Source organism: Dermochelys coriacea, chromosome 8, assembly GCF_009764565.3.
Source record: "Dermochelys coriacea isolate rDerCor1 chromosome 8, rDerCor1.pri.v4, whole genome shotgun sequence".
Lineage (NCBI taxonomy): Eukaryota > Metazoa > Chordata > Testudines > Dermochelyidae > Dermochelys > Dermochelys coriacea.
This window is the reverse complement of record NC_050075.1, coordinates 9,976,701-10,003,759: the sequence shown is the minus strand read 5'-3', so window position 1 is coordinate 10,003,759 and position 27,059 is coordinate 9,976,701. Positions and strand designations below refer to the sequence as shown.

Sequence of the window (27,059 nt, the reverse complement as noted above, 5' to 3'; positions counted from 1 at the left end):
TCCTCTTTAAAAGATCACATTTTCTATTTCGCCTTTAATTTCCTGTCTTTTTTTGTGTCTGTCCTTTACTTGCTCTCAATTCTTGACCACTTCCCAGTGAACACTGCCTTACATCTGGTTCTCCCTTAGAAATCATATGCACACAGCACCTGAGAGGGCTACCTGGGACTGCTGCAGTTGGAAGTATGTTTTATACTGAGTTGCTATATTTGATATGGGCTGAAAGCTAATGCAGCTAATCCATTGGTAGAGCATTATAAATGCTGGAACTGTAAATACATATATTGCATAAAACAAACAGCTCTCATTAAAACAAGTGATTTCTGTACTTTACACATAGGGGAGATATTTTATTATTTAGTAAAGTGTTCACTAAACTACAGAGAGCCAAGAAAAGGATCATCTTAGTTTTCCTTCTCAAATTTCCCATGGGCTGAAACTAAAAGAAACAAATTATGAAAACATCATATTTTGTGAAATAAAAATAAAAACAGTAATCATCTGGGATCTCGTTAATTTTAGAGGTCAAACAAATATATTTGAGGGGATGGAGCAGTATCAGAACAGGATACTTTTTGCTTATAAGAAGCAATTTTATCCTTTTAAACTATTCCAGAATTCATTGATCGAAAGGACTGGTGTTAAATCAAAAATTAGTATCCTGTTTGCCTGAAGTGTCATGAAAATGAGCTGTTTTCATAGATTATTTCATTTCGAGGTGGATTTTGCCCCACCTTTCGTTACAAGATGTGGGTAAGGAACTTCAACAAGTACAATTCTCCTGCCTTTCATTGCTTTCCTTACTTATATCACCAGCAATTTTTAAGCAAATACTGAGTATTATGTAATATTTTAAGTAACTTTTGCAAACATTAGATTTCAACATGGGCAATTCTTTATGAAATACCTCTAATTAGTTACTGTTTTTATTGATTTCTCTGTTTATTTTTCTTTAATTTATGGCATTGGCAACCATCTTTCTGCTCCTATTGAACATTTTCCACTTCTCCCCAAACACTGTCCAATTACTAATTTTACTACCTGAATTTTGCTCTCTCAAGCTGAAGACCATTTTTATCACTGAATGCTCTCTGCAAATTATCAGCTGCCCCTTATCACTATCTACCCAACTTATTTCCAAGTATTATCATTCAGAACATTTCAGCTGAAGGTCAAAATCTAAAATTCCTTTTTTGTTCAACTCGTGAAAGTGAAGCAAAACAATCTCCTCAGGTGGGAAACAAGTTCTGCTGCTCTGGTTAACTCTTTTGAGAATTAGGGCTGGTCTACACTGAAAAGTTGGGTTGACCCAGCTGCTTCGCTCAAGGATGTAAAAAATCCACACCCCTCAGTGACGTAGGTAAACCATCCTAACCGCCGGTGTTGACAGCACTAGGTTGATGGAGGAATTCTCCCATCAACCTAGCTACAGCCTCTTGGGAAGGTGGATTAACTAGAGATAGGAGAACCTCTCCCATAGCTGTAGTCTCTACACTTAAGAGTAGAGTTAACCTAAGGATTGGAACTTCTGGAAGCAATGCATTAATGTAAAATGCAAGCACTGTAAGTGTGATAGGTGAACCCCTTTGCATAAAAGAACCAACTTGAACCTGTCTCAAATTAAACCCAGAACAAGTTGATTTCTCTGCATTATTATTATTATTTATTATTATCATTTTATTATTTATTGTGACTGTGATTATTAGGTGTTATCAGAGGGACCAAAAGCATGTTAGGTGCCAACAGAAATTAGTAAGGGCAGATGGCCTGATTTTCAGAAGTGCTGGGCTCCCAGAGCTTCCATTCATTTTAATGGTTATTGTTGAGCAACACTTCTGAAAAATTAAACAGTCCTTGCTACAGAAAATCTACAGTCTTAGTTCCCAGTCCTGCAAAGACTAACCTGTTGGCTTAATTTTACACAGTGTGAGTAATCCAAATGACTTTAATTAGACTACTCACAGTGTGCAAAATTAAGCATGTGCGTAAGTCTTTGCCCTACTGGGGACTCAGCATGCAAAAGTCATAAGCCAACCCTGAGAGTCATAAACAAATAAAAAGGGGTGAGAAGGGAAGAGAAAGGGTTACAGTAGTAAGATCACACCAATATTGAGTAAAATGTATATGTCTGCATGGCCCCATCTAATCAGGCTTGGTTGTTTTTTAAATAAATATTAATTCAGTCATTTCTCAGAGGTGACTTGGCAGAAGTGAGGTTTTAGGAAGGATTTGAACAAGAAAGGTTTTGGGAGGGTGAGCCAAACACAGAGCCGGGAGTATCTTTGACGACTTCTGGTACTGTCACAAAATGTCACAAGGCTTTCTGCCCGGTTCTGCAGACCCAAGAGATCCATATAATTTGGATGAATTTCAAATAAACATCCAGACTTTTTGGGTGTCTAGCTGAGCTGAACAGCCAAACCTTTCAAGGTTTTCACATCATTAATTAATACTAACACAAAAGCTTCTGACATTAAGAGCTATGAAAACAGACCACATGAAAATGTCACACTGTGCTTCACGTACGCTTTGAAAGCGTAGCCCTCACTCATTGTCTCTACTGTTTTATCTTGAGCTTTGTCTTATAAATGCACCAGTTTTATGCAAGCTTCAGATCAGACCCTGTTTCCTCAGCACAGTAACGTAGCTACTCGTGTATTCATCTCACAGCTTTGACTACAATATCTTGGCCTCTTCTGCTTTATTTATAGGATTGGGAATAATAAGTGACAGACAGATCAGAGGTGGTTATCAAGATAGGAGCCATCTCTGTGGAAGGATAGCCACAGAATCCAGAGCATGCTGTATGACAAATATATCTGGGTACAACTTTGACATGAAATGTTGGGAGGGTCACAGGTGGGATTTTAAATAAAACTTTCATTTATTGGCTTGGAAAGCATGTTTGGAATGGGACAAAAACTTTTCCTTCCCAAAGTAATGGAGTATGATCCCTTTATTCTTCATGAAAATTACAGGCCTAACAATTTTTTTTATACTTATAAAAAAGCTTTCTGCTGTTTTAGGGAAATGTCAGCAGTAAATTCTATGGATAATTAGGACATTTTTGTCATAAATACACTGAGGCTTCCTAGTATCCCAGCCAACAAAGGCTGGATATTTTTGAAGATAATTACCTTGTTAGAGCATATGTGTAATTTTTGCAGTTGAGCAAAAATTGGAATTTCCATCCTGCAGGAAATTCTGATATTTTAACATTTGTTTTTGTCCCAAATCAAGATAAAGTCTCCATATCAAATTTTTCCTAGAACAAAAAGTTCTGAAAAATTTTGATTGAGAAATGTTGAAGTGTTTTGACATTCCCAAATTGAAATGTTTTATTTTGAGTCAGTTCAACATTAAATTGCATCCGCCTATTGAGTGCAGTGCTTCATGGGAGTTGTAGTTTGGGTGCTTCAGGCCCCTCAATCTTCCCTAATGGATGGGCACACTGGCCATACTGCATGCCCTATGACACAGAGCACTCATGTGACTCCCCAGATAAATCACATGGGTCATTCAGAGAGGAGACTGTGATGCATCATGGGAGATGTAGGTTGACCAAGGAGGCTGGCCCTAGGAGATAATGATGGCATGGAGCACCTAAACTACAGCTCCCATGAAGCACTCAGTACCCTATCCCGATGCAATTTAATGTTGAGCTGCCTGGAAGCTAAATCTTTCAGTTCAGTTCAACAAACTAAAATATTTAGATTTTGATCTGAAACACAGATATCGTATTTAAATTCTCATTGAATAACTGAAAAACTTTGACACAATTGAATTTTTGCTATGGAAAATTTTGATTTTGCAGAAAGTGTGTTTTCCATCCAAAAATCATGTGGATGGAAAATTCCCAAACAGTTCTAGTAATTGCCAACAATGCTAATAGTGAGAGGAGGGAGGAATGCACACAGATGGACAGGAAAATAATAGGGCTGCACAAACGCTGCAGAAGTCAGTTCACATTTCAGCATTGACTTGCTCCTGAATATCCCAAACTGAAAGAATAAAAGTAAATTGCTTCACTGTTCATCTTCACCCCCATTGTGACCATGGAGTTGAAAAACTCTGTAATGGAAGTGCTGCTATGAAAATCTGAGCACAACTGAATTACAAGAGGCTAATGGTTTTACATTCTGCTGGATTAATTATTTCTGTTTGGGGGAATAGGTATTTGAAAACAATGTTTTCTGTTTGTTAGCAATAAAACAATGCCAAACTGTTATGTAAATTGTTTTACCCTTTGGAATAAATCTTCAGTTTCAGAGCTTGCTCGTAAATTGTCTGTATAGGGACATTGAGCAGTGTTTGGTTTATTGATCTGGGCATAACATTTGGATCCCAGAATGGCTTCATTCTACTCCTGCTTCTTACGCTGACTGTGGCCCGGGCAAGCCACTAAGGGTGACCACGTTCTTCCATCCTTACTCAGCTGTCCCACTGTCTAGTCAGATACTACTAAATGCATCCGATGAAGTGAGCTTTAGCTCACGAAAGCTTATGCTCTAATAAATTTGTTAGTCTTTAAGGTGCCACAAGTACTCCTTTTCTTTTTGCGAATACAGACTAACACGGCTGCTACTCTGAAACCTGTACTTAAGGTGAGTAATGGTGACAGAATCTGGCCCTTAACCACTCAGTCTCAGTTTCCCAGTCTGTAAAAAATGAGGATAATTGTACAGATCTACCTCTGAGTAACTTGAGTATTAAAAGTTGATGTTTTTAAAGTGCTTTGCAGATAAAAAGTGCAATGATTAATCTAATATAATTTATTGGGCCTGATCCTGGCATATGTACTCAAGCAAAACTCTCAGAGAAGTCCTGTGGTTAAGGACAGGGACTTCTATTGTTGACTTTTCAAAATACGTTGGAAATTATTTGAAATGAAATCCGTCTCTTTTTGAAGAAAATGTACACCAGAGAAAAATCTCCGTCTCATATGTTCGTTCTTAGGACACCAGGTTTTATACTATATGTTGACTAGTTTTGTTCACATTTTAGTTGCCGTAGATCTGGCAATGAAAGGACTTCTTCCCTCATGTTGGTGCCCATCCAAGCCCCTGTATGATCAGTGTTCCCATCCATTTTGGCACTCATGCTGTTTGAACTCTACATATCTTCAAATAACAACCTGGAACCATTGGTTCATCTATACACATACATACTGCCTTAATCCGTCTCAACATCGAGGTAATGTTACCTTAAGCCCCTTTTTAATAATAATAATAAATTTTAGTTTGCAGAGTATCTTTCATTCAGAAGGATCCTAAAGTGTTTTATAAATGAAACTGCTAGACAAATGTATACACAGGGGCCAAGATTTTCCTTAGATTGGGAACACCTTTGAGCAGGGACTGTCCTTCTTAAATGTTTTGAAAGTGCCTAACATGGAGTAGGTGCTACCACAAATAAATAAATAAAATTACCTAGTGATTTAGGTGCCTCACTGAAAACACCTTGAATGGGCCTGTTTTTCTGGAAGTACTGAGCTCCCACCATCTAAAAATCAGGCCTTGTTAAGGCATCTCAGACAATACTCCGAAAAAACGGAGGCATCCAAAATCACTAATTACTTTTGAAAATGTTGGTGTAGGTTTATTATTTCCACACCTGAAATGCGGGTGCATCGGGGTGAAATGCAAACAGCTTTTGAATAGTGCACAGTAGCATCACAAAATAATTTAATGCAGGAAATTGAAAAGAATACAATGTTTTATTGAAAGTGCAGCAGAAATTTGGATAGGTAGACTGAAATTATTTGAGTTGAAATTTGACTAGGATGCTGGGCTTAACGTCTGTAGATTTATGAAAAATGCCAAGGATTCTTTAATGACCACAGATTGTCAGGTCCTTGGTTTTCTGTTTTATCCACATGATGAAGGATTATTCTTCTGCAGAAAGATTGTAATCTGCATTGAGAAGCTTTTCATCATATTCCATGATGGATCGTCCCTGAACAATGTACCCAAAAAATGTCACAGAATATCAGGACTTATATGCAAAATGTCACATAAGGCCAAATTTCATGTCTAAAAACTCCTGTGCTGGGCTTTCTGTCAAGTCATGCAGACTCTTACCTTATGCGGGATACCAAAATAAAGTAGGAAAGTTTATAGCATTCTGCAGCATATAGCAGGGTTGTCAGTGAAGTGTACCTCCAGAGTCCAATCCTGCAAGGTACAGATTGATTTCAAGGTTTGCTGTGCCCTCAGGCTTGCTATGTCACAATTCAAACTAAGGGCCTGCGTCTGCTCCCAGTGTTTTGCCATTCTTCTTAGTGTATGCACAACATGCCTGAGATGGCACGGGAACAGGATTCGTCACTGAATTTTGTCCGCTGGTTGGATCATTAGCTTCCCCATCCCGGGCCTGGTATTGACAGGGACTGTGATGTGAACACTGATCCATGACATTGAATGATATGGCAGGATATTTCCCAAAGAGGATATTTCCAGACTGGTTTAGCAAACTGGCTATGACATCTGCATAACACCAGTGTATTGAAATAAGAGGGACTGCGTGCATCAGAAAGCAAAATGTGGCCCTTAAAATTCTTAGCAGCATTAATTTTAGAAATGAGCAAATCTGAGGATGATTTTGATTTTGCAAAAAAGAGGCTTAGATCAAAAGGACATGTTATCGAAACCCCAAATGTTTGAGTGGCGAAACTATTTGGATAAGTGGGTCCCAATCTCAGGGTACATCTACATTACAAAATTAAGTTGGCCTAATTTACTTCGGCATCACTTGGGCATGTCTACACTTTGCTTCTTGTATTAGCAGTGCACATCCTGTTAGTGTGGAGTATTGTGGGGTGGCTTCTGAAAGCCAGGAACAGTCAATGTAAACAACTCCATGTCTACACTGACACTGCGTCGACCTACCTACGGTGACATTGAGTCTACTCTTGGAGATGGAGTTAAGTCAGTGTAGTGGGTGAGTTAAATCGGTGGGATTGAAATTTTAGGGTGGACACTTAGAGTTAGGTCAACATAAGCTGCCTTGCGTCAGCCTAACTCTGTGGTGTAGACCAGGGCTCACTTATTATTCTAGTTCTGTTCTGTTCCTTTTGGGTATTCGCTCCTAGTGCCTTTTAAAAACATGCATTCAGATGATGTGAACTGATTTGGTTAGAAATGTTTTTTTTCCATTAAAGCTAATATAATTAGGACCCAGTTCTGCACAGTACTGAGTTCTTCCTGGGAAGTGTTGTCCATCACTAACTCCCATCTGAGACTCAGCACCCTTCAGGATTGTTCCCAGAGTCTGAGAGCTGACTTAATACAACAGCCCTGAGTCCACTTGACTTATCCTATATTTCTCTGTGTGTAAAGTTGTCTTTGTAGTTGAAAGTACATAAATCCGAGTAAGTAAAATATCACAACGGGATATTTTCTTTGATTTTTCCCTCTGACTTATTGAATTAAAGTCCGTAAAGTTCTTTCTACCTATGCAGCAAGCACTGAAGATGTCAAGGAGGCATAGTGATATGTACTCAGTAGTCCAGAGTTCCAATTCTAGGCTTCCTAGAAATGAGGTTCCTAAATAAATGTTTCCTAAACTTCAGGTTTGTACCATGGGGCTATATTACTTTTTTCTACACTACTGAATTTTTTTTCCTAATATAATCAGTAGTCAAAGCAGTATTTATATATGGAGTTTAGAATGGAGTAGGCTGTGGGAAATATTCTAAAAATATAAATGACCTGCCCAGCTGTTATACTTAATTAAAACATCACTAACTATTCTTCCCTGCTGCACTTGATTTCTAATAATTTCTCTTCAAAATTGACTTTGCAAATAAAATTGCCGTGAGTGAGTGACTGTAGAGGGTAAATGCTTGTTGAGAAAGAAAAAGGTGCTGTTAATTTTTTGAAAGCCAACACGGAATGAGTAGACTCCTCCCCAGAAACTGGTGATCAAGATAGGTACCTACCATCAGTCATGAAAAAGGAGTGACATGTTTATCTTTACAGTCCTCTTGTTCCTGTGGTACCATAATGATACTCAGACAAAAAATGACAGTCACATTGCCCCCTTCATAGGTAGAGGAGACTGAGATCTGATGGGTTTCAGAGTAGTAGCTGTGTTAGTCTGTATTCGCAAAAAGAAAAGGAGTACTTGTGGCACCTTAGAGACTAACAAATTTATTTGAGCATAAGCTTTCGTGAGCTACAGCTCACTTCATTGGATGCATTCCAATGAAGTGAGCTGTAGCTCACGAAAGCTTATGCTCAAATAAATTTGTTAGTCTCTAAGGTGCCACAAGAACTCCTTTTCTTTTTGAGATCTGATGGATATAGGCCTGAGACATACTGAAGGGCGAATGCAGCTACAACCTCCCTGTACTCCATCAAAACATCCCTATTGGTGCTTCAAGGGATATAAAATCTGCTAGTGGATAGGGAACGGGCTGGCACAGAGTTAAGGAGATGAGTATGATTTTAGCATCTTTTCTCCTAGAAACTTGTAGGATTTTTATGGGTAGGTGAATACTGACCCTTTTGGCATCAACTTACCCACTTTTCCCATCCATGGTTTGGAAATGCCATTGAGGAACTAACGAGGAAACCAGCCTGCCAGGATCTCCTGACAGCATCAATGGTTCTGCAGATCTGCTGTGATCCAGCCAGTTCTATGCAGGGGAGAACCCCTATTCCTAATGAAAGATTCCCAGGAAGCTAAGCCTAAGCTCACAGAATTTCTTTGTCCTTGAAAGGGAGTAGCTAACTGAGTCAGGGGCCAAGTTACTCACTTCTCTCTAGGGTTGGACAGTTTCTGAACACTCATTACCTGTTAAATTAGTTTTTCCCTACCTTCTCAATCCTAGAGGTGGCTGTTCCTGGTTGGGCTTGAACACTGTGTCAGGGTGACATTTCATTGGTGTAGCTTGCTCTGCTATTGCCTGTGCTCTTCTGTGGTAGGGGACTTCACTCCCAATCTGAATCAACAAACCAACACCTTTCAGAAGCAACATATACAGTGTGCAAAGTGGATAGCTGTGTTGGAAGTCCCAGTTACCTTGAATAATTTGGTTCTTTATTGGAAGGTCTCCATAGTGGCCTTGCATCTCATTAGTCAAGGACTTCTGCCCTTACTTGCAAAGACATAATATTATAAATATAGGGATGTGATCAATAAAAGGGTGATAAATGAAATATAAGTGTGTACAGTAATAAAAGCTACATTATAGTTAATACTGCATTGCCTTCCACTATAAACCCTTGTTTTTACATACTCATTACTTTCTCAAAACTTCTTCTTTGGGGCTTAATCTTTCCTTCCTTGGATTTAGCCTCAGGGTGGAGGGGGTGATTGTTACTCTCTTTAACAGGAGAGTAAAGAACGTCCATCAGACCATTTCTGAGTTATGGAGGAGAGGGGAAAAAAATCATCATCTCCCCTCCACCCAGAATAAAAAAAAAATTAAACTTTCACCAAGAATGTAGAAATGGCCAAACAAAAAAATTCTTCCAACTTGGCGAGTGCATACGGACTTTTCCTTAAGCTTGAGGGGGAAAATGAATACAAAATTTACATTGTTGAAAAAGCTGTAGTGTCTCGCTTGAAAATTAGGAGCGGGCTACCTCCAGAAACAGAGTAGGAAGCAGTTAGAAAGCAGAAAAAATGGCAAACCCATACCTATTAGTGCTACTCATAATAGATTCAGTCATTGCAGTCAGAAGAGCAATGAGAAGGCAAGCCGTGGGACTTGTTCTTGGGTAAGTTAGTGGGAGGAGTATTACAATGTTCCGTGAATTGGAGAAGATACATTGTGTGTTACTTTGTGAGGGATATCTGACTCTGTTGCACAGAACCATGTTTTGTATTCTAAAAACCTGTTATGAAAATTTAGAATGAGTTCATGGCAAGAAAGATAAAATGGTTTGAATCTCTGAATTCAGGCACTAAAGATAATGCAGAAGCAGGAATATTCATTCTGACAGATGGTGTCTAATGTACCCTTTTTTCTAATAAATATCAGCTTCTGCTGGGTGGCGTTAATCTCTTGGTAGAAATGTATGGAAAAATTAGATGTTTCTCAGTAAAAATTCATAAGGGGAGCAAGCAATAGATGCTTTTATCTAGCTAACAAAAAGGACTTGTGAGAGATTGCAAATTCTCATTTGCAGTAGAATTGAAAGAACATGACAGCTTTCTTTAAGAAACAGATTTCCTATGGCATTAACAATAGCCTTAAACTAACCCAAATGTGGGTTATAAATTATTCCCAGTGTCCTGTTCTAATAAAATTTCTAGGTGAGGTTGTTTTTTTTCCTGTTTGTCTGATGTACCTTCTTTGAAGTTCTATAAAGTGACAACCCTTACCTTAACTACTCACCTGTTTCTAAGTGAGAAACTGCAGAAATGCGTGTGTGGATTGGATTTTAAATCACAAATTACATCCACCTCTATGGAGATACTTGAATATAGTAAGAAGAAAATCCTTTCATTGTGATTTATATTTCCTTATATGTTGTATCCCTTTCCCCTACCCTTTGTCTGTCTTTTACTTCTAAACTGTTAGGCCAGGACCATGCTATGAGTAACAAAAAATGATTAAGTTCTAGTAGAAGATCCAGAAAAAAGTTAACTTTCATGATCTTTGCAGTTTAATTTGTTCCTCTGTTGTTTTGACAGCTTGCACAGACAAGGAGCTGAGAAGTCTTGCTTCCCGACTAAAAGATTGGTTTGGTGCTCTTCATGAGGATGCAAATCGTGTCATTAAACCAACAAGTTCGGACACAGCACAAGGCAGTAAGAAAACTCTTTATAAAAATAAAGTTTTAGATGAGCTCACATGCATTTAAAGGGCAGAACTGTCAATACAATCCCTAGTACATCACTATAGTGTCCCTGGGCAAGTATACTAATATCTGTGCCATATAACAGGCCTCATCCTAAGAGATGCTGAAAATATACAGCTCCCATTGATTTCTAAGAGAGTTATAAATGCACTCTCAACCACAAACTGTCCTAAAAGAAGACAGTAAGACACATACCACACAAACACCCACACACAATTCGGACTAGACAATCAGCCTGCTGTTATGGCCACAGAAGGTTCAGATACTAATAGAGAGAATCACAAACCTGTTAGCACATTATATGACTGTGTGCAAAATGGCAAACAGAATATGTGACATATACGCATTCAATGTACAACACAGAGAAAATTACACTGGGGCTTCATTTTGTTATTTCCAATTAGCCTTATATAACAGGAATGATAATAGGAAGAAAATGTCCAGAGGATAGTCACTGGCCTGGACAGATTAGTTGATGCAGAAAGGTTAGAAAATTGGAATTGTATGTGCTAAAAAAAGAGGCATTCATGCAATGCGTCCCAAGTATCTAATAACACTTCGCAGCACCTACTGCTTTTGATATCCCTATTTTTTAAAAAAAGGCAGCACCCTATAGGTATAACTCAAATGATTAATTTTGATGTCCTTTACCCAGCAGGGAGGAAAAGACTCACATAGGGGTTACAAAGAAAGACTAAGTTGTAGTGAGCTTATGTTCTTTTAAGGCATGTCATTTTATGGGTAAACCTCTAAAATACATGCAGGAAAGGTACATAGTTCGAACTCTCTAAGGGCAAGTCACTGCAATGCAAACCAAGGTGTTTAAAGACAGCATACCAACTTGCAGCATAACAACATCCTGGACACTGCTACAACACAGTGAAAGGGATCTCACAAAACTGGGTGACTGGGCTACAAAATGGCAGATGAAATTCTATGTAGATAACTGCAAACTAAGGCACATTGAAAAACATAATCCCAATTACACATACAAAATGATGGGGTCTTAGCTGTTACTACTCAAGAAAGAGATCTGCGAGTCATTGTGGATAGTTCTCTGAAAAGACCCGCTCAACCTGCAATGGCAGTCAAAAAAGCTATTAGGAACTGTTAGGAAAGGGATAGATAATAAGACAGAAAATATCATAATGTCATTATATAAATCCATGGTATGCCCACACTTTAAATATTCCATGAACTTCTGGTCACCCCATCTCAAAAAAGATGTATTAGAATGGGGAAAAGTACAAAAAAGGGCAACACAAATGATTAGGGGTGTGGAACGGCTTCCATATGAGGAGAGATTAAAAAGATGGGGATTGTTCATCTTGGAAGACAGACAATTAAAGGGGGAGATGATCTAGGTCTATAAAATCACGAATGATGTGGAGACAGAGAATAAGGACTTGTCATTTACTCCTTCACGTAACACAAGAACCAAGGATCACCCAATGAAATTAATAGGCAGCAGGTTTAAAACAAACAAAAGGAAGTACTTCTTCACACAAAGCACAGTCAGCCTGTGGAACTCCTTGCCAGGGGATGTTGTGAAGGCTAAAAGTATAACTGGGTTCAAAAAAGCTCTTTCCTTTTACTGCTCTCTTTGTATTCCCCTGCTCGGCAGGCTGATCACTTCATTAAATTGAGCTGGTTTGGTTATGCCTGTGAAGACTTAAGAGGCATGTGCATCCTCAAAGCAATCCATTTTGGGGATGCCCGTGTGGCAATAAAAAGGAGCAAAGAGTGGTAAGAGATGACTAAGATGTCTGGGACACAGTAGCAGTCTAGAGAAGATGTTCCAGTGGAGATTTCTCTGTGCCACATTAAATTTTCAAGACGCTACTGTGAGTGTAAATAAGCTCTTTGGATGTATTAAGTTCACCTCCAGGTGAAAAAAAAATCACTCCTATTTTTTCCTCTCTTAAAAGGAAAAAAAGAGGGAAATCTGCACTGTTTCAAGAACTGGACCTTCAGCCAATGTAATATTTGTTTTTCTGATTTAAATTAAGCACCTTGATTCAGACACTATGTCTTCCTCTCTCTCTAACTGACAGCACCTCAGTACATAATACTAATATGAATAACTTAGGGACATGCACTGAAATAAAGAAATAAACAAATTAGTAGCTAGGATCAGATTCAAATTGCTCTTCAGTCTGTTGCTAGTTCATAATGTTATCTTGTTTCTAAAATCTACTCAGTTGGTCTGGGAGGTTTATCTTTTACATTTGGTGAAGCTGTGTGAAATGTGTAAAAAACAAAAAAAAGCCTCAGAAATATTTCTGGGTTTTGTTTTGTATTTTTAATGATGATGGAGATTAGGCTAATTATTTTCCTGTAAATTTAATTATTCCTGTATAATTTAATGAAGTCACTAAAACTCAACTCATGTAAGTCACTTCTTGGAGAGTAAAAAAAAAAAAAGCAATTTTATATGCCAGAAGGTGTATTTATTTTTAATTAGGAATTTCACATAAAGGCTTTTTGATGTTGATGTTGATGTTGGTTTTGCATCCAGAGGAGATGGATGGTTTGGGGGTAATAATGGGATATGGAGCCTTGCACATGTAGGTCACCAGTTTGAATCCCTCCCGGAGTCATAGTGAATGGAAGTTGTTCGGACTTGGAGCAGTTGTCAGATGGAATGTAAAATGTGATGGTCTCAGTCCAGCTCCTAGTGAACAGGTGTCCAAATCAGAAAAACCACGGCCACAATTGACACTAATTGGCATCCTTGTTGGCAGTCTCTGCAGAGGAGCCAATAAGTGAATGAGCATGAAGCCTGCGCTATACTCTGACCCTTAGGGGTGGTCATTGCAAGGTAGGGTTGAGGCAGATGGGCGGGATGATAGAAGTAAGCTCACCCTGCTGCTCCCTGTGCTATATCTTTTGTTCAACCAGCACTGTATGCACTTAAGAAATGCAGTAAATAGTATTTATTTTATCCAATACATTGTCACATTTATCATAAGGCTTTAAGTCCCAGAAATGCAATTACTTCATTTTTCGCTGCTCCGGCCAATTGTCTACAGCAGTCCTGCTATGGGTGAAGTGAACTCTGGTTGTGATGCACAAAGAGTTATACATGCTAGCAGTGACTTCCAATTAAAAGTAGTGGAGTTCTGCGAACGATTTCCAATACAGTGCCCTGAGAGTTTACCCCACTGAGCTCTGCACTGTGAATTCAGCTTTTTTACTGAGAGTCCACTTGGTTTTAAATCCTGAACATGGGAGGACGTGGGCTTGAGTTTCAGCATTTTTGTTTTTGACTGTTGATATTGACCTGGAGAAAGGTAATTTATTGGAAGAAACTTTCATCAAGAGGCAATTTGAAGTGCAGGTAGAAACTGATGTTGTGTCTGACTTTCATCTGCATGCTGAAAGGCCATCCTAATAGTAACCTTTTCACTAGTAATATCCATCCATCACAGTAATAGCTGAACACTTACATACTGCACTGTCTGCTTAGCAGAGAGGCTTCGTAATAAACCTTAACCTGAAAAGCCTGATCGTGTCATGACAGCTCCCTTGTTTATTTAAAACAGCAACAATAGAAAAGTATTAAACTAATATAATTAACTATCTTCATAAGTGACCTTCCGTAACGACTGCTTTGATGAAGCCCCTGACCGCGGGTCACAGAGCAGCTTCTTATCCATATGAGTCACTGTCTTGTAAAGTTTAGTCCTGCAAAGGTTCCATTGTTGTGTCCCTGGATGCATGTTGTACACACACACACACACAAGGCCACACAGCAGGGCAGGGAGCAAAGTCATAGGAACAGCACACAAATCACGGAGCATGTGAAGAGGTAAGGCAAGGTAAGGTGCCAGCCTCTCCTCCCACCATAGTGCTGCCTCTGTCCCCACCAGAGTGCACAGCTGAGCCACACGCAACTAGAAGGTGGCCTGCCAGAGAGAGGAATGGCTGGGAAGCACCCAGTCCGCACAAGAAACCATGTAATCCCTGTCAGAGCAGCAGCAAATCCCCCCCACATAGAACCTCACCATAGAGTGCATCCACAGAGGGAAGGGGCAGCCAAATGGAAGCCAACCAGTTGGGTGGCCTCCCACGCTGGCATTGCTGAGGGGTGAGGGAGGCTCAGAGGAACCATGGAATGACACCATCTCCACATGAATCTCTGACCTCCACATGCTCCACCCCCTGCCTTTTGTGCTGCCCCTGACCTTGCATCCTGAGGATGGTTTTGGCAGAATGGCAGGTCTCTGCAGGTTAGCTCTCCCCTCCCCTTTATAGGGGTCTGGGCCTCTTACAGAAGTTCACTCAGCTGATGTTTGCACACTGGGCAAATCCTGCTTTCCTTCCTCAGATGAGTAGAATGACTGAAGCCAATGGCACTACTTGCCTAAGATGAGCTGGATAGATCTTTGTATATTACATATAGTTTTTCCTTTTTGATGTACTCAAACTAAAATCAGATAACACAGGAGCAGCTATCAGGAAATGGGGTAATGAAAAGTTCAGCATGATCTCTCTACCCTGCCTAAAAAGAAAAGAATGTCAGCCTAATACAAGAAAGGCAGGTTGTATAGTGGATTGAGCATGGGCCCTGATTCACTGTGTGCACTTGCAGGTCACTTTTACACTGTGTATGTGTGTGTGCGCGCGCATGCGCAAGACGCACGAAGCAGTCCCACTTATTAGGGTTACTTGAGTGCAAAACCCTGACTAGCATATGCATGTTTTGTGAGCCTTTGTAAAACTGGGGTTCTTAATGGCAGTTTCCCCAGCTATAAATTGTGAATGATACTTTCCTGCAACAGACAGGTATTGTGGAGTTAGTTAGCATTTGTACCATGCATTGAAGATATAAGTACATTAATTACTACTGGGACTTAAAAATCCCAGCTTCTCTTTTGGGCGACCCTCCTCCAACAAGTTCAGTGTTCAGGGGCATAATTTGCTATGGGGGAAGAGGCACAACTGATGCGCACACACCCCTTCCCCAAACTTTTCATAGGTCTTTATGCTCCTCTTTTTGCCTTCCCACTCCAACTTTGTAGAATATAATATAATCAAATAATGTTCTACATGCTGACACAACTTTGCCTTCCCTCTCTCCAGAATGTTTCTGAAATGACGCCCCTAACTGTGTTTATAGAGATTGCAGAAATGCACGTGTACAAATTGAAATATGCACATGAATGTAATGGCATTCATCTGGTACTCCTGCCTGCTGCATTCTTTAGAGGATGTGGAATATTAAAATGAATATGAATCCTGTTGCCTGAAGTGTTGAAGAATCCTCTTCAGCTGCAAAAGCTCTAACCCAGCTGGAATGCAGATGGCTTCTGTGACACTTGAGTGTAAATGCCCAAGTTCATGTGCATTTGTGGTCTCAGCAAACCCCCGCACTGTGATTATTCAGAGCAGTGCAATCCAAGAGGACATGAACTCCACCTCAAAAAGCTCACAATCTAGATTAGATAAAGAAAATTCAGGGTCAGATATACTAAAGGTTGGGGGGGGAGGGGGGGAGGTCAGATCTTCCAGAAATGTAGAGTTAGCATTGAGGGGATTGGTGAAAGAAGTGAGTTTTCAGAAAGGATGTGAGAACAAAGAACAAGAGGTCATTTGGTGCACTGTCAAGTGTAATAGAAGCAAGGACAAAGATGCAAAGAAGGGAGTTGGGAGGAGAATATGAATGTGGTGGGGGGGAATGTAGGCAGAGGGAATACAAGGAAATTAGAGCAGAGCAGCAGGCGGGGCAAGGTCATGCAGGGTCTCGAAGGAGAGGGCAAGAAGCTTGGATCTAGCGTAGAAGGTGAGAAGCAGCCAATAAAGGCTTCAGCAAGGTGACTAGAAACAGGGCTGGTAATCTCACAAGGATAGGCTTTCTCTCAAGGTTTCTGTTGCTCTCTGCTTTCAGCTAGTTTGAAAACACAGTGAATTTAGCCTTTTTCATGGTGTTTCTGCTTCTGATCCTTCCTGAAACCAAGCCAATAAACTTGCAAATGGGAAAAAAAGAGAGAGGAAAAAGTATGTTAGGGTTGATTTTTGAGTAAAGATGGGATTGAGTTGCAGTAATCCGATGTGGACCCCAACCCCCTTTTTCTCCAAAAACTGTAATGGCATTCTTATCCAGGGTTTGGGTCAGAATCAAATCTAGTTTTGAGCTTGATTTGATTCAACCAGTTCATTCATTCTTAGTTGGTATTGTTCTGGTTTCCTATTGGTTGGGCAGAAAGGGGTTAATCTGAAACAAAGTTCACTCCATACTTCAGTTAAAAGAACATGCAAGAGAGAGAAAATCGTAATTGAGCAATGATGCATGTCAGGCCTGTGTGGTGTGACTCACCAATGGTTGTTTGCCCATGTTCTCATAGGGTTTGACACCAGCATACTACCAATCTGTAAGGATTCATTAGGCTGGATGTTCAACAAACTTGATATGAACTATGACCTCCTGTTGGATCACTCCGAGATCAATGCAATTTATCTTGATAAGTATGAGCCATGCATTAAACCCCTCTTCAACTCATGTGACTCCTTCAAAGACGGAAAGCTTTCTAACAATGAATGGTGCTACTGCTTTCAAAAGCCAGGAGGTAAGACATTCCATTATGTAACATAAAACTGATTTATAATTCATTACTATAGATGCTAAAATAATGGTATGGAAAATGTAATTTGACAAAATGTCTTTTCTATTATTATTGTTAATAATATTTATGAAAAACAGCCATCACCATATGTCCTGGGATGATAATAAGAGGCTTTTAAGTATGATTCAGTGGCCAGAGCATTGGATAGGATGTTAGGAGATGTTAGGGAGCATTTACAAACTTGTGAATCACATTTAGACACCTAAATAAGAATGGCCAGATAAGTGTTGAGCAACTTGCAGCTGCCACTGAAATCAATGGGAATTGTAGGTGCTCCTTGCATGGGAAGTTCAGGCTATTCATGTAGGTGCCTAAATAAGGAATTAGGTACCCACCTGTAGCCAGACAAATTTAAAACTTTTGGCTTAAATGTTACCATATTCAGATTAATATTTAAAAATAATGTTATACATTTTAATACCTTGTAGTTGTCTTAATAAGAAAATAGTTCTGGTTTCTCTTTTTCACAAATATGTAGTATTTTTTTAGGATTTTCTAGGTTTCAACATCTTTCTTACATTTTGACTGCACTGCCATTTATCTTGAATTGGTAATTCATAGCCCTTTTCATTTAAAAATCAAAAGTCCTTTTCTGTATCCCTGGTGAGAAAGGGCATTGTGTAACAATGGCTAATATTGTCGATTACATGTATTTCACTGGTGAAACAAACAAAGCAGCAATCAAATTACTGGCACTCCAATTCAGGAATTAGTTCTATTGCTAATAGAAGGCTTATGACCTTGTGTTCTTATTAATTGGAAATTAGTTTATCAGGAAATCATAAATTAGAAGACTGGCATTATTTCAGCTTGATGAAGGAGAAGAAAAAAATGTTGTACAACACAAATGGCCCCAAAACACTATTATTAAATATACTGTGTTTTGAATTTTTTAATTAGTAAAGCTAATGACATACATTTGTTTTGCCATGTATTACCAGTATATGGGGTTGTTTCAGTCCCAGGTGTACAATAGACTACATTGCATGTAAATAGTGAAGCCAATCATTAGAGAGTCTGTCCCGTACCATCTGGAAACTGACTTTCATACATTGTATTTTAGGTCTCCCTTGCCAGAATGAAATGAACAGGATTCAAAAGCTAAGTAGAGGGAAGAGTCTGTTGGGTAAGTTTGATCACATGCCATTCATTTTAATAATTAATTAAAGCTCTGTGATCATTGTAACTTTATGTGTAGTTATCGTTTTTCAATTAGAAATTAATATTTTCAGCCTGTGTCTGATGTTTCATGAAATTAAACCAATAATGAGATGTCAACATAAATTTACGGCAACTAATTCAGAACAAATTTATATCACCTCCCCAAAAACATGAATATTATTTTCTATAGGTTCTTACACCATCCTGATCACCATAGTATCTGAGCATGTAAATGCAAAAGAGAGTATTTTTAATTCAAATCTCCTGTGACTAATTAAAAAAGCAGAGTGTATAGATGAAGAGAGTTCAGATTCTTCCAATTATAAGGTTAGAAATACATTTGTTGGAGTTAAATTTTGTCTAATTACACTTTTAAATGTTTCGTTCTACTACTTCCTGTGGGTGATATTGAGATCTGGGACACATAGTGTCTTTTTTTTTAAAGCTGAAAAGTCAAACTGTTAAATTGATAATTGGACACCAGTGAAACCTCAAGGTGTTATGTGGTCTGCACTCTATGTGGCATTATTGTAGTGCATCTCCAATTCATTAATTTACGTAGGGCCAAATCACACAGGATGGGTATTGGCAGCAGTTGAAGTAAAAAGACTGAATTTGGCCCCAAGACATCAGCGGGAATTTTACTTGACTGAAAATTGCAAGTATAAAGACTGCAAGATTTGCCTGATAATCAGCAATTCATATTAAATATTTAACAAATTTTAATTAGGCAAAATACAGAACATACAAGCCGACTAAGTGTAAGGTGCATAGCTGTCAGATATCCTATTCTGACTCATGAAGATTCAGATTAGCAACGAATGTAAAATTATTTTAGTTTCCAAAGACCTTGGAATTATCCCTGAGAATTTTAGGGAACACTAGGATAGATGGAATGGCCAAATGGTTCAGTTCAGATGCAGATTGTTGCATAGGTGGCTGCTGTTTTCTCTCTCTCTCTCTTTCATGGGGGCTTTTATGGGTGAGATTTTCAAAGCCATTTAACAGAATGGGTTGACCAATTCCTATTATTGTCTAATGGGAATTGGGTGTCCAGGTCCATTAGACAACATGGAAAATCAGCACTACATTTCTTCGGTCTTTATTTTGTGCAGTATGAAATAAATGTCAGCTAGGCTAATGGTTTGTTCTTACACATAGGAAAAATAACGGCTATTCACACAGTGCATAGAACATACAAAGATACAAACAATCCCCTTTGCATGCCAGTGGGATCAGATCACAATAGCTGGAGTAAAATGACAAAATAACACTGGTGTAAAATGTTCTCTTACCACAAATAATTATGTCAGTCTACAATATTTCTTTTTAAAAAAGGAAGGGAAAAAACTGGCTCAATTCAACAAATCAGTAGGTTTCCGTAATACTTTGCTCTACAGGCTAGAAGAAAATATAGAAAGGTTCAGTTAGCAACTTGAAAGTCTTCCTGCATAACACCACCCTTCGGAGAGCCTCTTATCTGATTCCATTGCTATTTAGACAGAGTAGAACAGTGTGGGTTTTTTTCTTGTGTTAGTTGCAAAATCATGCAGCTGGAAAACAAAACATTCACATGACAAAAATGCTGCTTGTAGTAAAGATAAAAAGATACAAGCGTCAAAGAGACTGTTTTTAATTATTCTCTTTCTCTGATAAGTAAAATTAAATATTTATATTCTGGACACTGTGCATAGGGAAGATTTCTGTAAACCTGTATTCACTGAAAAAATGAGGCGTTTGAGAATTGCCACAAAGTACTTCAAAGCCATTGTCATTAAACATGTTGTATTGTTGAATTTGGAGACTTTCAAATTAAGTCCATCATCCCAGTGGTTTGAATTAGAAAGTAAACAGCCCCATTCATCTTTTCCTGCCAGATTTACCTAGGGGGCAATTAAATGTAAAGACACCACTTTCAAAGAGCAAAACTGGTTAGCCCAGTGGTTCTCAACCTATTTACCATTGTGGGCCACATATGCAGCTCTCTATGTGTTATGTGCACTGCATCCACACAACATATATACTGCCTGTATGGCCCTGAAGATGTGACATGGGCTGCAGCTGTGTGCTGATTGGGCCGTGGGTTGAGAACCACTGGTTTAGCCTGTTCACACTTCTCCTACATCACTAAGATACCTAACCTCTGCTTTCATCAGTATCTTCAAATTGGGTCTTCTCCTATATCAATCCTGTGATATAACAGCTAATACAGGGATTTGCCTGCCAGCCCTCAGCTTGTATGAAGTGTTCTTGTGGCCGTGTTGGTCCCAGGGTATTAGAGAGTCAATGTGGGTGAGGTAGTATCTTTTACTGGACCGACTTAGGTTGGTTAGAGAGAGAAGCTTACATGGCTCTTCTTTAGGTCTCAACTTTGCTGTTAATTCTGTATATGTGATACTAGTCTGGCCTCCATCACTGTTGTATCTGAGCACCTCCCAATCTTAAATGCATTTATTCTCACAACACCTCTGTAGATACAGCAGTGCTATCACCCTCATTTTAGATGGGAAATTGAGACAAAAAGGGACTTGCCTAGGGTCACACTGAATGTTTGTGGCAGAACTGGAAATGAACCTGGGCCTCCCACAACCCAGCCTAGCACTCTAACCAATGTTTTCTATATATTCCACAATAGATGGCCATTGATTATCATTCATTATCATTATAGTGGAGCAGTAGCAATACCATAGTTAAGACAGCGGCAGTGTTTTCATATTTATAGGAGTGTATCATTTCTTGGGTGCTGTAAGCATACACAGAGTTTTACAAAACACTCCCCCCTCCTCAGGTACAGGATGATAGTTGAAATGCAAGGAAACACAGAGCCGCCATCAAAAAAGAAGATCGTTTGACGCAAAAGAGAGGAAGCAGTTGACTCCTGGAGAATGGGAGGTTGAGCCAGGTAAAAGGGGCAGTAAAAAGATGTGAAGCTAAGAGTGGGAACAGGAGACAAAGGGAGCAGTTACAGAGGAGGACAGAGAACAAGAGGGACAGGGATGTTGAACACCAAATCAAGAAACACTCAATTGGCAGCCTGTTTAATTAACTCTTTGGCCTGGTGTACACTTAAAAGTAGATCAACTTAGGTACATCACTCCCAGGTATGAAAAATTCACATTTCTGAGCACCATAGTTAAGCTGACCTCGCATGTAGTGTAGACATAGCTAGGTCAACTAGATCAACAGTAGCAGTCTTCCATCCATCTAGCTACCACTGCGCAGAGAGGGGGATTATCTTCGTTGAAGGAAAAGCCCCTTCTGTAAATGTAGAAAGCATCTATGCTGTGGTGCTACAGTTGCACAGCGGCAATGCCATAGTTGTGCCATTGTAGCACTGGTCGTGTAGACATGCTTTTAATGTTAGAGATGGCTTCAAATCAAAACCCCATATATGACCCTCACTCACGGGAAGGCCCTCAGATTCTACAGTGATGGCAGCCATATAAGCAGGGGGATTAGAAAAGAAATGTGGCCCTGGCTCCTGATCATTTCTCTCTTTATGATGGGCCATCCCAAAACCTGGGATCAAACTATCCCCCAAATGTGGATCTAAATCTAAATTACCTAAATGTGAAATCTAAATTCCAGACATTCTGGATTTGTGGTGTGACTCGCCTTTAGTCAATGCTGAAAATGATTACTGTAAAGGAATTTTTTGTTTCATAGGAATGTAAGCTCTTGGGGACACTCTGTCCCCACCAGATTATTCCCACCAGCTGATAAATTAAGGAAAAAGTTAAAGAGTGCATTAAAATGTGGTCCTTACTCTGAAGCCGGGAAATATGAGCAGTGACTGTTGGGGCTGCAACTCATCTTGCATACAACTCAGAGTATTTGCTCCTCCTCTAGATACCTGATTTGCATCCACAACTAGCTATTCAAAACCCTATTTAAATGCACATGCAAAATTACAGCACACAGGGAAATTGCCATCATTCTATGCATTGTTCTTGGTCTTCCTTTACACTCCTAGATAAACAGGGCCAAATTTACCAAAGCTGGGGACTCCTTTCAGAACAACTGAGTGGCACTCACTTATGCTAACAAAGAGATTGGCCCATTATTTTTCTAAATCTATCTTTTGCAACACATGTAAAGCATTTGTGTGAACATTGCACAAATGATACATGCTGAATTTCAAAGGCCAGGGGAGGTGTTAGTTTCTCAGGAAAAGTCACAAGAATATATTTTAGATATATAATATCAGACTGATGCCTCAGTCATTATTTGGAGCTAAATCCTTAGCTGGTGTAAATTGCTATAGACCCATTGAATTCAATAGATTTGTACCAGCTGAGGATCATAGTTTCATTGACTCTGATGAAACTATGTCAATTTACACCCACTCAGGATCTGATCCTCTGTAATCTTCTTCAAGTTTGTCTTGTCCAATGCATGTCTTAGTCTTTAAATAAGAAAGGAAGAGAATATGAATATGGAAAGTCATTCGGGATCAATATTGAAACAAGTGACTGAGCAATGAGTGAACTTGGAAAACCTTTATGGTTGCACATGTCCACGCTATTACTGGACTGTGGGTAAATAAAGAAGATGTGTCTCGGGATCATAATCTTTCATCTTCCTTTCAATTGTCCTGGTATATGAACTTGCTAACACCACTGCTTCTGGTTGCTTGAAATAGCAAAGTTAATAAGTGTGAAAATATTCTCTGAGATCAGGTCAGATATAGAAAGGTTAATGTTCAAATGTTTCAGAATTACATTTGTGACATTTAAAAATTAGACATCCACTTCAATATCTGCAGTGGGATGAGATGGTAAATTCAGAGATTCATCATATATAAATGACTGACTTCCCATTTCTATGTCTTTTATATAAGTAATTGCAGAGCATTTGGGCAATGTTTTCTCATTCATTTTTTCCATGGGAAATGTAGTAGAAATAGCCCTTTTGACATATATGAACAATCTGTAGAGATGCTCCACACACTGAAGTAGAAAAGTAAGTATTGTGTGAGCAGTAAATCACTGGGCTCTTTGACAAAGAGAAAAGATACTTTCTCAAAAATCATTTAAGACAATAAGAGGTGTTTTTCTGTTCCTGGAACAGAAGCAACCAGCAGAGAATAGAAAGTGTCTATACAGACCTCCCCTGGGAATGAAGCTAACTGATCTCCAAGGACAAGTGGGTTTTTTTATATGGCAGCACATTTGCATTACCTCTGTTGAAAGTGGTGGCAGAAATAATACTGGCTCTCTTGTCTCAAGAAACAAGAATGCACCATGCTCTGAAAGGCTAATGTGCAATGATTTTGTTATGAGACAAATCTTGGGCTATTTTTTTGTTTAGCCTCAGTATCCTACTGTCTTTCCCTGAAAAGCTCAAGTATTAGTGATTCTTTAATACTTCTAGTAAATCTGGAGTTATACTTCAATTTAGTATAATTTAAATAGCAAGCAAGTGGCTGATGCCTTTCAGGTGTAATTATAATATTGTGGAAGGACTAATATAATAAACACCAGAAAAAATGGAAATTAAAAATGAAACATGGAAATAATTTTGTCTTAGGTAAGGCTACATATGGGAGGACAAGGTGTAAGAATGGCATTTTAACCCTGAAAGGAGGCCTATAGAGATGTTAATCATTCAAGGAGGTATTGTAGCTGGCACCAGTGCACACAGAGGGAGTAAAGAGAGTTAAGAAATCCCGATCCTGTGTGGTTGCATTAGGGCTATCCCAATCCTTGTTTGGATCCTCAGCACGGCAAAGCCCATGCACAGCCAGTGCTCTTGTGAGCAAGTGGGTGGGAAGGAACAGGGAGTGTGTCAAGCAATTGTTCTGCCATCTCTCCCCAGAAGCGCTGGACAGAGGCTGGACAGGAGAAGAGGGGCATATGCTACATCTTGTAAAGGGCTGATACAGCATACTCTCCTCCCCAGGGGAAAAGACGCAAAGTGTCTCAGAGCTGGATCTCTGAGTCCCAGTTCTACCCTGGGCTCCTCCTGAGCAGTGCAACTAATGCACCATCCCTTACACAGGGCTGTGTCTAGGGCAAAATCTAGCCACCATCCCATGCTCATAGCAGCCTTACAACAAGGAAAATGTACATTCTCATAAAGTGTTCATATAGTAACATAGTAGCCTGCTCGTTCTCTCTGCACGAACTCCCAATCCCAGATACAACTCCCTCAACCCATCAGGGATTTGGCAAGACATCTCGGGAGAGATTTTGAAATCACAGTTGGATTTCACAAAAAGAAAAGGAGTACTTGTGGCACCTTAGAGACTAACAAATTTATTAGAGCATAAGCTTTCGTGAGCTACAGCTCACTTCATCGGATGCATTTGATGGAAAAAACAGAGGAGAGATTTTCCACCAAATGCATCCGATGAAGTGAGCTGTAGCTCACGAAAGCTTATGCTCTAATAAATTTGTTAGTCTCTAAGGTGCCACAAGTACTCCTTTTCTTTTTGCGAATACAGACTAACACGGCTGCTACTCTGAAACCTGTCAGTTGGATTTCAGTGGAAGTTAGGCACCAAAATATCATTTGTGCCTTCCGATCCCCCCTTCCTCCTTATGCTTAAATAACTTTGTTTGCTGAAGTAAAATTTTTCAGCCCTTTGTTTGCATAGTGAAGATCTTTTTAGTTCTGCTTTAATGTGTGAAGTTCAACTTTATAGATAAGTGGTGCTGAGGGCATAATTCATAGTGAATAATTTACTCCACAAATGTAGCCTCTTTCTCTGCTTGCAGAACATCCGTGAACAGATGATGATTTGCTTGGAAAATGAGGATGATAACACTTAAATAATTCACAGGTGTGTCGTGGGGCTAAAATGCATTAATATTTGTAAAGTGCTTTGAGATCCTTGGATACAAAGTGCTCTGTACATGCCACGTATTACTACTACTAAGGGAGATGGAGGCTGCTAGGCTTGAGGCAGCAATGAGATCAAGAATCTGTTTGAAAGGAATAAAACATAGCAAGCTTCTGCAAGAGATAAGAATGGGAGGCCAAGTTTGGAAGTCCAAAATATATATTTTCACTTTAAAATGGCACTACTTTTAATCAAAAAGGAGAAAATCTTACAGGTGGTTCAGAAATCAGGACCACTGGCTGGAATTTGAACCAATGCAAATGTTTTCAGTTATATCTATATCTATCTATCTATCTATCTACCTATCTTCACACACATACTCCCCATGGGCAACAAATGAACTGAAGTCAACAACAAACACTAGGTGCAAATATATATATGGAGATGGAGTTAAAACGGGACCTTGGGCCAAACAATCCACAGTTTGAGTGTTAGTTTTGCAAATCCAGAACTTGATCCAGGACATTTTGTAAAACCAGAGCCACTCCAGGTTGCTCCATTTGTAATTTATGCCATATTAAGGCATTTTACTCTAAACAAGAAACAGGCCAATTACAGTATAACTTCCTGCTTGATCCTTGTTTTCTTGATCCTGTAAAGACTAGGATTTACTAAGGATACCTTTGTCTTTATTCAGGTGTTTTCCTTCCACGGTGCAATGAGGAAGGATATTACAAAGCAACTCAGTGTCATGGAAGTGCAGGGCAATGCTGGTGTGTTGATAAATATGGAAATGAGATCGCCGGCTCAAGAAAACAAGGCACCATTAGTTGTGGTGAGTAATGACCAAGACAACACAAAAATTAACATTGTTGTAAGCCCAGAATTTGCTGTAAGATCAGCCATGATAACAAAAAGCGACAATACAGGAAACATAATTAGCAGAGTTCCAAATGTTCCCATGTATTCCAGTTCACAATATAAAAGTATCTGTGTGCCCACACACGTACCTTTGTCTTGGAGCATGTGTACAAGAGTATGAAATTGGCAATAACCACTGATAAGAAAATGTTTTTCCTACCAGCTTGGCAAATGCAGTAGTTGCTATTAAAATAAAAGATATGTGGTTATTATGCCTGGTTATTAAATATAGTCCTCCCTATATAGTAGAATCCACATTTACAGGGGCTTTATAAATCAGGGCTTTCTTGAGAAGGGAAGGTTTAACTATAGAAAGTTTTATAAATTAACAACCAGACCTTATAAAAGTGCTGATATTACAGTATTATTACACTGACATGTAAAATTACTGGACAGCTCTATATAATCAGGCAAACAAAAATTTCTTCAATGTGACTCAATGTAATGATAGCTTCAGTTGCTCTACTTCCAGCAAGAATAGAGAAGGCAAAGCTTTAGAAGCTCTAAAATGTACAACATTACGTCCTAAGTCGCTCTATCAGGGTCAGCGGGTGCTTTTGCAGGAGCGTATGTGCATGAGTGTACATAAAATCAAGCAATTGCAACATATGCATAGCGTTGGAGAACCATTTGCACGTGTAGTTACCAAAGATGGGCACGCAGATTCCTGTGTGCCCCCCTCTGTCCTCACTCCAGCCAGATACGCATCCAATATAGGCAGATAGCATGTGTGCATGAGAAAGCAGATCCCAACTC

The 27,059-nt window shown here is 39.2% G+C and overlaps 1 protein-coding gene across 3 annotated transcripts in view; it reads left to right on the top strand.

Annotated features, from left to right (window-relative positions):
* The window catches only part of SPOCK1 (SPARC (osteonectin), cwcv and kazal like domains proteoglycan 1), a 513,799-nt gene that overhangs the window by 478,766 nt on the left and 7,974 nt on the right, over positions 1 to 27,059 (top strand). For all 3 annotated transcript variants that reach the window (XM_038413766.2, XM_038413765.2, XM_043490486.1), the window contains 4 exons: positions 10,645 to 10,761; positions 17,159 to 17,380; positions 18,501 to 18,563; positions 26,080 to 26,217. In XM_038413766.2, coding sequence (XP_038269694.1) covers positions 10,645 to 10,761; positions 17,159 to 17,380; positions 18,501 to 18,563; positions 26,080 to 26,217 — 540 coding nt within the window. The remainder of the gene's footprint in view (positions 1 to 10,644; positions 10,762 to 17,158; positions 17,381 to 18,500; positions 18,564 to 26,079; positions 26,218 to 27,059) is intronic.